Below are 13,803 nucleotides of genomic sequence, written 5' to 3'. Positions count from 1 at the left end.
TCCCTAGAACTATTTGAAAGAGTGTAGATACATACTTGCTTCTGTTGTCTCTACAGCTTCATCTGTATTTTTCAGTTCTTCAGCACTYGCATCTTCCTTGTAAGATTCATCAGAAACCCCTAAATTAGGCAATTGAACAGTAAACCACAAGATTTCATTTAAAAGCACATCTATAATGTAAGCAAGTCTTAATAACAGCAGCACTCCTAGATGAAACCAATGCAAGCAATCCACTCCAAAGTCCACAGCTCTTCACTGAAATCTCAGCTATCACTCACATAAAAGTCAGATGGATTTATATATAAACCAATCTAGTTGACCAGGTCAACACACTAACAAAGAAAAATGTAGTTCTTTCTTCTTCCTCAACGTATTTAACATCCTATGCTATGAGAACTTCAGCTGCAAAAATAGCATTAGTACTCTTAATACAGATAAAAACAATTATTCCTAAAGACAAATTAAGCTATCACTCTATTAAAAGGGTTTTTTTTTTAGTATTTCTCTGGAACCAGTCATTTGACTTGACTGACYTTTTGGCAATGACATAAGCAAGACAAACACATGTAATAAATGCAGTAAAAGCCTGAAAGAAATGTAGGAACATCTTGAGCACTCATTCATGACTGCAAAGTGCAGCTGTTCTATTTCTCTATGCAAACTGGGGCAAAAGATGTTCCTAAGAAGAATAATRTTTTTAGAACTAAAGACAAGGTAAGTTAATGGTGTTTATATTTATTTGCAACTATCTCAGGTTGGTGTCTTCTTACCTAAAATACTTCATGTTTTATTATGGCYGTGTTCTGCCTTCATRTGCATGTGTAAGACTCCCACTGTTGCAATGGGAGTCATGGACATAAGAGAGCAGAGTTTTTGCCTTATAATTAAAAATTTCACTGTATCTTACTTGTTTCTTCACCTTCAGGCCCTGATTCRTCCAAAGCTTTTATTTTTACAGAATCTTCTTGGCCTTCAGTTTTGCAATGACTTCCACTCCCTCTAGAGCTTGAATTTGTGCTGCTCCTGGTAACGTAACATGGAAAAAGAAAGTAATTTAGCATCATGTAAATAGAGAAGATCATTGCAATAGCACAGCCTGACCAACATCATTTTTCTCACTGCAGTCTCACTATTCAAGAACTCCTGGCAGCAGCTACAACTAACAGCCTTTACAATARTTTAAAAATTCTCTTACTGTTACTGTGTCTGTTACCACTCATCCCACACAATTCCTCTGCATCACAGAACTCTGTTCTCTCCTTCCTATCCTTTTTTTTTAATCTTTTAAGAATGTCATCATTGCTCTTACAAGTATTGTGAGGATTCTAAAGGATTTGCTTTATTTCACTATTTGCACACTTATTAGGTGTGTAAATAATCAAAAATCTTATTAGAGGTGTGACTAGCTATCAGCTGAGCACTAGTAAATAATGATATCCCATTCAATTAAAAAATTTGATTCAGATGAAATTCTYCACGTCCTTCACCATTATTTACCATTTGTATACCTTTTGAGGTATGAACTTCTGTTCTTAAAGTTCTGTTACTTCTCAAGATTTACTATAAACTGGTATTTGACATTTACTTCYCCACTGATGTTTACATAATTATCATGGAACACCAATTTCTTTTTACAATATGGAAAATGAATCCTCGGGAAATATGTAAAACACTGAAATTCATGTTTTTAGACTCTCTAGCAAAGACTTTGAGGAAATGCAAAGTCTTCTTGCTCAGCTCTTATGTGATGTGGCCTCAAACTCAGGCAAATCATGGAACAAAAGCAGAAAAAAGGCATTTATAAGCATGATTCTACAGAATTTAGACTGTGTGTTTACAAATACCTTCTGACCTGAGGATGTTGTTAGAAAACATTTTACATGTTACATTGCTAGAAGCAGCACAGATCATGCTTAGTCGAGATTCTTCAGAATTCAGCCTAGACTTCAGGAATTTTATGTCTTACACTAAATGAGAGGTTTTACTCATCTTGATGAGCAATATTCTGTGTATTTATTGCTGTAATGGATTTGGAGGCCAAAAGGAAATTTTTGTTAAGCCTTTCAGTATTTCTTCTAAATCAAGAATTTTCAGCATTCTTTCTGAATGGCCAGACAATAAYGGTGCTGCTAGACATCAAGAGGAGGCTTTTTGCTATTTCATGTCTCATTTTATAAACTTAGTCACTGCCGAAACACTAAGATTTCTTTTYTGACTCTTAGAAATCTACTTTCCAGCTCAATGCTCAATTTATATGTCTTTTTCCACAACTTCCAACTTTCATATTAGGGGGCTGTTATTTGTTCTCAGCTGCATCATTTTGTTAGATGAATTGCATCCTGCTCCTGTTACTCCCTTCTGCAGCACAGTGTTTTCAGTCAGCCTCTGAACTTGCAGCTTGCAGCTTTGTCCTACCTTAAAATGCTTCTTCCTCTCACTACCCACACCACACTACCCACCACCAAACTCCACTGACCTAGCTGACTAACTGCAGAATTACCTAAAAGCATCATAACAAAACCAATTTTTGAAAAGCTTGCTGGATTTGAACTTTATTTAAAGTATTTATTTCAAACTCACAGAGGCAAAAATCAGTGTTTTAAGTTCCAAGCTGCTGTGAGCAAGGTGTACGGTTTATGTCTAAAGCCACAGCACTTAAGAGCAGCTAAATGTGGTTGAGTTTTGTCRGGTTTTTTTTCCCCTCAGTAACAATGAGGAAGCATTTCTACTTACTGTCTCCCACAGTAATTTTGAAAACATAAGCCAAGGCATAGAGATCAGATGAGATAAAATAATGATGGTTGTTTTGGGAGATCCTGAGATGCTCTCTTGATAGTCTTGGACACAAACCCAAGCACGCCAGGCCATTATTTGAAAAGGATAACACCACTGTAACATTTAAGCAGTCCACAAATTTGCTATCTCAGCTTCATGCATTCATCAACACTCCTCAGACACAAATATTAATTTCAGTTTTTACAACTGTGGAACTGAGTCACAGAAAGACTAATTTGCAGAATGCCATATGAGAAGTTTGGTAACCCCTGGAATACCATTCCATCACTGTACTGTCCTGATTTATAACACACTGATATTATGCCAGGGTTTGATTAAAATAGCATGTTTGAAATTACAATTGAAGAGATTCATGAAAATACACAAAAAAGAAGCCTCTTGTATAAATTTAACATTAAAAGTATGACTGCAATGTTCTGAATGTATTAAGAACTACACTCATTTCATATTCTCTAAATATGCCTAAAAACAGATATAAACCATAGGGAAAATAATTTATAGCTATGCTAGACAAGTGTTATTCATATGTGCTGATTATTAAGTAGTCAAAACCAAAATTAACAGGTTCTTACCACTCATCAGTGAAGGCCAGTTTTATTGTGCTTGTAGTCGTTCCTTCTGTACTGTAGTGCAAACTCAAAACTGGTTCACCTGTTCCTGTTCGTGGCCTATCACTCTCTGTAAATAGGGGGTTGATAAAGTTTGAATAGGCATTAGTAATATACATGAAGTTGCTGTAATTCTGAAGATTAATTTAATTATCAAATGTGGTAGTAACATAGATCATGTCTAAGAACTCTTACAGGCCAAGCAAWAAGTTAAAAACTTCCAGAGTAAACACAGCAAATTTGCAATGCTTGAAAAATGGTCTAAAATTATTTCTATTATAAGAGCAAACAAAGGAGATGCTGTCCCTCAACATGCAAGTAAATAAAAYTGCAGATAGATTTATGTACACACAACATAATAATTAATAAGCAGATCCCTTTTGTATAAAATGTATTAATAAGAATACAAATTTTTCCGAAGTGGTATTCAGTCTTTTTGCCTCAGTAAATACACATAAAAAAGATGATGAAATCCAGACATAATCAGCCTAGAAAAATCACCATCCTCCACTTTGTTGCCTACTTAAAACCCAGACAACTACAAGTACCCTTAGACCTGCTGTAAATTGTCAGTCAGATGTCATAAAAATACTGCAAATCCATGATTCAAGAGCTTTATRCTTAAAACCCCCCTATTTTATATTACAATAACTGCAAGCAGAAAGGGAGCACTTGCAAAACCAGCTCATTCACRATGTCCAAAAGAAACAGAAGTGAATGGAATTCAAAACCACAGCACATCAGTCACTCATCGGCTGCAGAATGGTTTTAAGGGTGTTGTGAGCTCCTTCAGAACAGAACTGCTCAATGACATCCATCCATCCATCTGTCCATCCATCYRTCCATCCATCCGTCCATCYGTCTGTCCATCCGTCTGTCCGTCCCTGAGTAAAGCCCATGGTCACTATCTATCCACAAAAATGGCAAATTTGCCATCAATCCTGAAGCAATACTAAAAATCCTGGGCAACACTAAAACTTTCATGGAAAGCACCATCACACTGAGTCTCACTGCCGAGGTGCCATTATCTCAGAAGTCAGAAGGAAGGTTTATATAGTATTAGGCACCATTCAAATGGCCATTGAACAGCCTCTGCAGCCTTGCTTTTCGTGGATGCTGAGCTTATTATCTCGGGACTATTTGGCCAAAGCCTTCCATCTTTTTTTATTTAACAGAATACAGAAATTGGACTATAAATATCCTTGCAGTATTGGCAGCACACTGACAAGTGTAATAAAGTAAAAGCTTCAGACCATCTTTKTRGAAGTCAGTTAAAACCTAMCATTCMATTTAAACASAAGCCTACAAATTTYCCCACTAAAAAGGCTGTTATCATARCAGTAATGGCTACAATASTGCCASAGGATACACAAGATACAATTAAATTATAGTAACTATGAGATAGCACATAAGAATTTAACCTAACAATCAATGCTCATATTTTGAAACTGCTGACAGGCAGAAGCCCACTCACAGGATCAGAGCAGTGATCAGCTGTGCCAAACAACTTTAAATACCCASTTCTATATGTTCTAAAGAGAAATTTAAAAACCCAAAACATACCACAAACCCTCTGAAAGAACAAATTAGAATATTTTTATGTGRAAGAGAATTAACCAATTACAACATGATCCTAATAATGCACAAGGTATGGGCCTCATTCTATGCAAAGAAAAGCTTATAGCCCCTTTAAAATAAAAGTTCCAGTTACACTCTTKTTAGAGTGGAGCAGGGATAAAACTGATTAAAAAAGCAAGGTTTCCCATTTCTTAAATAATCTAAATAATCTTAAATAATCTTTCTGCTAAGAAAGAAATGAAAGGAAATATTTTATAGTGCTATATATAGGTAGTTTGAACAGAAGTGACATTCTTTCTGAACTAAACACGTGCCTTCTCTATTTCTTAACAATCTGTGAGCAAACATCTCTTTTTATAAAATTCTTTTCAAACTTCAAGCATCCCTTCCTCAGCAAGTAGAAATAGTGATTGACCCCACATACTGCACAAGTCACCAGGAAGTGACACTGAGAGTCAAAAGTGACAGACCTGGAGAAATCTTCAGCTTCCTTGTAACAGCTACAGACAAAACAGATCTTTGAACTGAGAACCCAGCTAAAGACAGACGAATTTCCTGCTGTGAATAATCCAAGAAAACCCCAAACAACAATTCCTGTACTTCCTACTGCTGTGCAAGGTTGGCTTCAGCACAAAACCACTTAATGCCACCAACCACARTAATCAAACATTGCTATCTAGAGTGAACCTAACTGAATACCAGGCTTATGCTTTCCTGTCTTAAAATCTCTATGTCTGAAAATCTAACCAAGATGCATAAGCACTGGCTACACTCACTCTGGAAGAAATTCTCGTATTTGTTCACACCCAAATAGCTGGAAGAATTGATGTAGCCTTATCTAAAGAGGGCACTGACTGAGAAATTATTTTTACAAGTTTCTGGGAACAGATAGGTGTTTAGCCATACTGAATAATAGCATTTTCTTAAATCTACAATAACATGAAGTACAATTTGGATAGGGTCAGTGTCTTCTTCAAAGTAGTTTTAGAGCATAACATAGACACTAATTAGAACGAGAAACTTTTAAAAAGACAGATGAGAGAAGAATCTGTTAATAAACTGCACAGAAATAGTTGTGTAGTTCAATATTTGATATTGAACWTACACTGCTAATGAAAGCTGAATGGGAACCTCTGTGAAGAAAATGAATAAATTTTACCTCCTACATAACTGAACATTCCTTCAGAGAAGCCACATACACCCCCCAAGTCATAAACTCCGTTTTCAGGGATAAATGTGATTGTCATGATCAGAATAGAGCTCTGTTCTCTTCAACTACTAAGTTCATCCCATCCGGCCAAATCTGCCTCACATTGGTAAGGAAGGAAAGGAGAGGAAAAGTGCTACAACTCCTGTGATTTGGATGACAGCTATTGCCAAAACTCAATCTGATTGCAAACTCTAGCAGGGTAATAACTGCTCAAGGAGAAAGCTGTAGCTTGTCAACACCTGACTAAATTCTATTCCAAATTCCTCAAAAATCTTTCAACTTAACTTCATTCTACACATTCTATTTTGAAGAGACTATCAACAACTTACAGTTATTTCATAAACAACCCTCTCCTAAAGCAAACTCCCATGAAATGGTCCATTCTCCAGGTGCCTACAGGAAGAAGTGACTTTTAAAYTACCACTCTTAAAACTGAAGACAAAATTTCATTCATAATCTTCTCAATTCATTCATCTTCTTCTCAAGAAAAAGAATCCACAAACCCAAACTGCACAACTGACAGCAGTATCCCTCAGACTCACTTTTTCCCTTAGAAAATGAACCTGTGCAAGTGTAATTTCACRAAGAGTGGGACTCTGAACTSTAAGGGGTAAGTACACAAGGACAAGGTTACASAYTGCATTTCATTGTTAAACTAACACTGTAAGGCACTTCAAGCCAGTTTTCCACATCTCAGATGCTGCCCTATTCACTAACCTATTGATAACCTCATGAGAAGAGGATAGGTGACTTCTCACTACAAAAAAAAACAAAATAATTCCTAGCCAGTGCTATATTCTGTGTGAAGACCAAAGAGAGATACTTCTGGGAAGGCAGAAAAATTGATCCAAAGAGGAGGAAATATGCGGTGTATTTCAGAAAACAAGAATTCTRTGAGAAGGCTTAACATATGAAATTTAATCAGTTCATTAACTACTTACATTATTTTGAGACTTCAAATTTAAGTCAAACTAATGCAGTYTAACTTCAGAAATCCAACTGGAAAGTATTCTTTCCAGTTACCATTTGAACAACAGATTTCCTAATAAATTTGCCCCTTTTTCAAATTCCAAGTGTTCCAAATTAGAAGTAACAATGCCTGCCAACACACCAGAAAAACACTGCCTTAAAACAATTGGAGAAATGTATTTTGGGGSGATTTTTCTTCACATATTAAAAAATCAGAAGTGTTTCTATAAGAGGAAATCTCTTAGTTCAAGTAATTTTTTAAAACAGAAAAAAAAACAATTTTCCCACATTTTTACAGTTGTAAGTGTCTCAGAGAGACTTTCTGTGTTTGTTCTAGATTATTCTACTCTGATCAAATAAWGTTTTATTCTCAGTTCAGAACAGAGAGCATAACTGGGCTCATTGATTATGAGCAAGTTTTACAGCTAAACCTGACTATTGGAATGATGTGGACTACTGACCCATGAATAATTAGCAATTTTAAGGCTTAAGGCTATTTCATCACAAAATATATTTCCACAAAAACAATTTATTTTTTCAAGGTGCAGCTTGATTTTTTTCCCCAATGTTCTGGCATCCTAAAATAAACCACCATCTCAACAGTTGCAAAACAGACTGTTTTTCAGAAGTAGAATTTCAAAATGGCTTTCTAGTTAGAATATGAAATGAGACAAAGCTCTTTTGTGGGATTTAAGATATTACATCTCTACAGGTTTTGATATGGAAGCATAATGCAGAGTGCATGGCCATCTATTGTTAAATTAGCATCTATCACTCCTTAATTATTCAGCCTTAAATATTCCCTACAGATGACATTAATGCAGCTGGAATAGGTACCTATGGCCCACTTCAGTGCTCGCAATTTGGAGACTGATGCAAATGGGCACAGAGAAAGATCACAAGCATTCTATCCACCCCCCAAGTCCATAAGGATCCTACAGAGAAACAAACACCAGTACTTGTTCAGCAGGAAGGATGAAGGACAAGGGATACAGATATAAGGTGTACCTCAGTGCACTCAGATTAACTGGAGTTAATCAAACTGTGCAGGAGTAACAAAGCTCCACATCACTTGTGCATGAGTGAAATTCATTTGGCATTATGAGATTAAAGGTTATTCCAATCTTGATGTTTGCCCTTTCATCCAAGATGAACCATTCAGAAAAAAAACAACCTGTTTAAATAATTAATTTTACTTTGCATTTTACAAAAATACTCCAACTGTGTGTAGAATACATAAGACATTTACTRTACCTACACTGAACTCTAATAATTGCATGAAGAATTGAGCTTAGGATGGCTTTCAAAAACAATTAACCTCACTCTGTCAATCATATTGATCATTAAATCATGAGTTTCCAGCACATCTGCTTACAGAATTCTACTTAATGTAGATGAACAGCATTTTTAGACTGTTTCTCATCATGAAAAGCAACTTTAAAAGGAAGCATTGCAATCAGCTATGGCTGGGTATAGCGCATTTCCTGTCACACGCACCCTGTGGCTCATCAAGTGACATGGATCCAAGCTGTTTGTTAACCACTGAAGAAGGAGAATCTGAAACAAAAATGAGATTTCAACTTAAAACATAAGCAGCAGAGAACTGCACAGCAATGTCACAATCATATGTTAGTTGAAATTAAAAAAAGCAGCAACATAAGGAAGCTTTGGGTTTATTTTATGAGCAGCCAGCCATATTGCATTTTCTAGGCATGACAGAAGCAAAGCCACTTGTTTTAAACCATTATTTATTCATTGAACAGCTTGAAACTTGCTGACATGTTGATAATRAAAATGACTGTCCATTCACAAATACTTTTACTGCACTCTTCACACTTCTAATATGTCAGGAAAAACACTGAAGAGTCACGACTCCTAAAGTCTTTGCTCAGCTACCAAATACACCAGTATTTCACACCATGTGCTAAACGTAAATTTCAGAATATTTCTACTTCGGCACAAAATACTCCATGGCATACCAGTACCTCTAATATTTAAATACTGTTTTAACAATAATAACAATAATAATAATAATAATAATATTTTCAAATATCAAAGCACCAAAATACATCCCACTTGTATGACAGTTTGGTAGTTCTGCATTCTTAGATGCTACACCTCTGATGACTGAGAACAAGTCTTATTGAGTTTATCACAGTACCACACCAGTCAGTCTTACACAAATCCCTATGTCACATAAACAAACAAATGGAATAATCGACCCCCCCAGCAGAGAAGTGCTTTTGTCCCCCTCTGGACACGACCAGTAAATAMCCATCACCAGCACTGCATTCACTGCACAGATGCAACACCCAGCATCTTCTATGAGTCTATTTCCCTTGTCACATCCGAAGTCCAATTCTTGCTGCTGTATTATCTTCAGAKGAGCTGATGTACACAAATTAATGCAGTATTTCAAACATACTGGCTAGACTATCATATCWTGGTTCCACTTGGTAATCTTCTGTTACAAACAAATTCATCCTAAACTAAAAAGATTTAATATCCTGTATTACAAACTGAGTCACAGTCTGCCAACATCACAGCATGCTAAATGAATTTTAACATGAATTTAGATCCCATACAAGGAAAGCAACGAAACAATAGACTCTCTTACAGGAAGTCTTCTAGCTTTGAGTCAGAATCACCAGCATGACCTACTCTGAAGTACAGCCATAAAACCTGCTAAATTGACCAAGCTGATTTAAATATGTATATTCTCAAGCAGTACTTCACTCCCAGCCATTGGTKCAAGAATGGCAGCGTGTTCCTTTGCTACACTGATATCCAAGTGCAGGGAAGGGGAGAAGGAGCAAAGGAGAGGGACCATGAAAGTTTGAGGCACTGTGTTCTGGAGGCTGCCTTGTTTTGGGAACCGGGTTTATACAGTTTATTTCCGTAACGGAGGAACATTAAATTGGTTCTGGTTTGTCTTCCTTGTTCTACCACGCCCATGCCTTCCACCAAGCACATCTAAGACACACCACAGAATTTATCATCTAGATTTAGATGGCAAGTAGCTATTAAGTACAAGATTCATAGCATTAAGGTATTTCAGTTTCCCAAAGTGAAGTGTGCTTTACATATAATATCTAAACTAGAAAAGAAGTATTTACAGTGGAGTCTTTTCAATGGCATAGTAAAGCACTTTTTAGAAGGCAAATCAGAGCAAAAAGCTGGTGTACAGATGCTCCACATCATGAGATGGTGTCCTTGYGTTCCAGCTGACTCAGCACAGGAATCTGTGCCTCTTTCAAGGGCTGGCTTTGATCTCTGACTCACAAAGTCCATGACTGGGATTAACTTGTATCAAAAGTGCTAAAGGGAGGGAAGGTCCTGGACTGCAAACTGAGAAACCCAATGACATGACAGTGATCCTAGTCACACTCTGTTTCTGCATTCCAACCCCTTCCAAAAGCTCWTATGCCCTTGTTTAAAAGGTGTTTTGTGCTGCCAAATATTTCACTTGGCTGGAAAAGCTCTGTAATTCAGACCTGTATGATCAGAAGACTGGACTAATGTATTTTAATGAGAAATGTAAGAAATTACATCTACTACGCTTACCAGCATTTCTAATTTTATTAAGACCTCACACCATACAACAGTAAGTAAAAAAGTTTTTTACCATGTTTTGCCATGTGCACTATTCAGTCACAGCAGGTAAAAATGGAAAGTTTTCTAGATAAAAGTCCATGCCAATGGAGGCTTAAACCTCCCACATCTCACTATTACACCCACATCTCCATACAACGTTGTGAATGTATTTCACTTTAACAAATGAGTATTTAATCAACATAAAGGAAGCATCCTAAATACCTGAATTAGCCTGGTTAAGAAAAGAGCTCGGTTTGTGGCAATTTGAAACTCCYTTGTTTCCTTTTGTCAAGTGGCCTGAAGCCACAGATCACCAGTGCCCCTTGAAGTGGCTCTGCAGTTTGTAACCCCACACCTCAAGCAGGGGAATCAGCACGACCATGAAACCAGCCTAGAAAAGTTCAGGTAAATGCCTCTTTTTTTAATATATGGCTTTGTTTTGTAAAAAAAAAGTCTGAAAAAATATTTTCTTAATTTCTTATCAAACTTTTGGAAAAAAAGTATTACCAAAACTGTGCCATATAGTTAAAAAAACAAACAAAAATCCAAACTCTTACCTGAGCCTTCACAGGCTGGGTCTACATCCCAATGCAGTTCACCACTGGTTGTAATGTCACCAGTACATTCTAAACTGGAGCACCACTTAAAGAGGGAACTGGAGATTCATAAATTTGGGGAACCTCAAACAGAAAATAGAAGATAATTTTAAGGTCAGTTATATGCTGAAGGATCTTCCACTACTTTGGGCAATCAGCACCTGACTTCACCTAAATATCAGCATGCCACCTCAATTCTGGTTGAAAAAAATTCCTCTTTACATCACTCTAACACCAGCTTCAGGGTGAGGTCTAAAGCAGTGAGTGTTTTAGAAGTCCTAAACAWGTAGTGGAGTTTAATCTAAAATTAAATATTTGTTTTACTAACTATGAATAATTGCTTTGCACAGTCAATAAGCTCTCAGTTGTGGACTTTAAATAGACATTTCTACCCCTGGGTGTTTGCAAAGAATGCAAAGTTCCTAAATTAAATAAAGTGGCTACTAAAAAAAAAATCTAACTATATTCAATACCTACGCAAAGGCTTAAAGACAAAATAGACCTGATAGATGCAGCACACACTACTTCTAAAATTCAGCCAAATTTACACAGTAATTATGAGGAGTATCCACTAAAACRAAGTCTCTATTACCTCAGACCTTTTTTCTCAGTGTCAAACAGTGAATCATTACTCAGTTATCTCACTTTCACATTCACCAACATAAACTTTTCACCTTATTTTTCTAAATAGTGAAGGTTAACTACTACAGCTTGAGTCTACAAATTTTCGTATAACTGGGAGACAGAATAACTACCATACAGTCTAATTTTCTATTAAACCTATAAAAGCTTCCAGCTTTTGACATTTTCTACTTGCAATTCCTTACATGGCTGGAATATTTTTTCTCCTCATAATCAAGCTTCTGTAGTTGTGAGGATAAGGATTAATAATGAAATACAAGTCAGAAGAAGTGGCCTTAGTCTTACACTGAATTCCCTCCAAAACTGCAAGTGCAAATTACACAAGTTTTACCAGAGTAAGGRTTGAGAACTTGCAGACACATTTTACGGTGTCATTTTTTGCTTGAAAATTTACAACTATGTGCCTGAAAACTGAACACCTGCCTCATGACAGGGCAGTAAAGATAACCTTTCAGGAAAAAAAAAATCAAACAGAGATTGTCTCTGCATAGGAATTTATTACTTTTAAAAGACCCTCAACAACCCAAAATTGATTACTTATTTTTCTCCTACCATATTTCTGACATGTCAGCTTAGCACAGGGTTAGAGAACAACTGGGTCTCTGGTGAAGCAAGAGACAAAAATGTGCAGCTCTGGTTTTCCAAAAGAACTGGTTGCGAGAAACCAATTTCTGAAAACAAACATTGGGAGGWCAGAAAATGAAACCAAAACAAAGTAACTGTCATAAAAAGAAATGAGCAAGTAGAGAGAGTGTCTCCATGTCCAGAGTGAAGAAATCTTATGAAKTAAATGAACAATGCAAAGGTGATCTCTAGTCAAGAGAGATGAGCTTCATTTGCTCCCTCCCAAAGCAGGGACGGAGGAATGCAATGGAAAAAGCTGAAGCAGAGCAACAGGAATATCTTGCATTTACACAGTCAAAGAGAATGGAAAAGACAATGTAATCTTTCATCAAATTTCTTGAAGAGTAATTGACCAAGCACATTAAATATTCTTAAATATAAATTTCTTGTTTTACACCTTTCAATATCTATRCTGCTGAAAGCAACAATACCACCATCAGAGCAAACCTTAAGAAGATATGCTAATAAGCTGGAGGTCAGGGAGAAAAATAGCTCCCCCTTTGTCTCCCCAGAAAGACATGTTTCCACAGCACTGACTTAATCTGTCTTTCAAAGCAATTATTTAATAGGTAAAACAGTTAAATCTGTAAATTGCTTGTCATTACATGCAGAAGGAGATAAATATTTGAATATTAGCTTCTTTCAAGGCTATGTATGTGTTCCGTGGTTCCCGAATGAAAGGATTGGATGTCTCCACTACTTCCTTTAAAGTTCTAAGCATGTGRGAACTCAAAGCCTCAGGAGGCAGTGGTGGGGGGTCCAAACTATGTACAATCCATCTCTGACTCCCAGTCAAAGCAATTACTCATCTTAAACCTTTACATTTGTGGCACTATGGATCCTACAAGGTGCTGGAGGGACCCCACAGGCAATAGGGAGTAAAAAAATTCCACTGCATTCTTTAAGGAGTGCTAAGGAAGAGATGGATGAGATGTATCAAGTGAAATCCAGACCAACACACGCTTCAGAGGTAGTAAAATCCCCACAGAGAAACCTCCTGGTGAAAATTTACAGACATGGCTGTAAACAAACTTCATTTCTAACCTCAATTCAATGGAAAGCAATTTAGTAAAAAAATAAGGCCATTTTGGAAAGGAAATGGAAGATTGGGATCTACTGACTGTGTTACTTAAGATTTTTCCTCTATCAATACTTATCTTTGAGTCAGTAAATTCTAATGTTCAGT

At 36.5% G+C, this 13,803-nt stretch overlaps 1 protein-coding gene across 4 annotated transcripts in view; it reads right to left on the bottom strand.

Moving 5' to 3' along the window:
• The window catches only part of DCAF6 (DDB1 and CUL4 associated factor 6), a 74,651-nt gene that overhangs the window by 20,543 nt on the left and 40,305 nt on the right, over nt 1-13,803 (bottom strand). For 3 of the 4 annotated variants that reach the window (XM_057389973.1, XM_057389974.1, XM_057389977.1), the window contains exons 11-14: nt 8,659-8,718; nt 3,369-3,474; nt 908-1,023; nt 36-119 (exon numbers count right to left, since the gene is read on the bottom strand). In XM_057389973.1, the coding sequence (XP_057245956.1) occupies nt 36-119; nt 908-1,023; nt 3,369-3,474; nt 8,659-8,718 (366 nt within the window). The remainder of the gene's footprint in view (nt 1-35; nt 120-907; nt 1,024-3,368; nt 3,475-8,658; nt 8,719-13,803) is intronic. The other variant, XM_057389975.1, reaches the window with a different exon arrangement.

Source organism: Malurus melanocephalus, unplaced genomic scaffold (genome assembly GCF_030028575.1).
Source record: "Malurus melanocephalus ecotype Western Australia unplaced genomic scaffold, MMel_1.1 scaffold_21, whole genome shotgun sequence".
Lineage (NCBI taxonomy): Eukaryota > Metazoa > Chordata > Aves > Passeriformes > Maluridae > Malurus > Malurus melanocephalus.
This window is presented reverse-complemented; position numbering and strand designations above follow the sequence as displayed.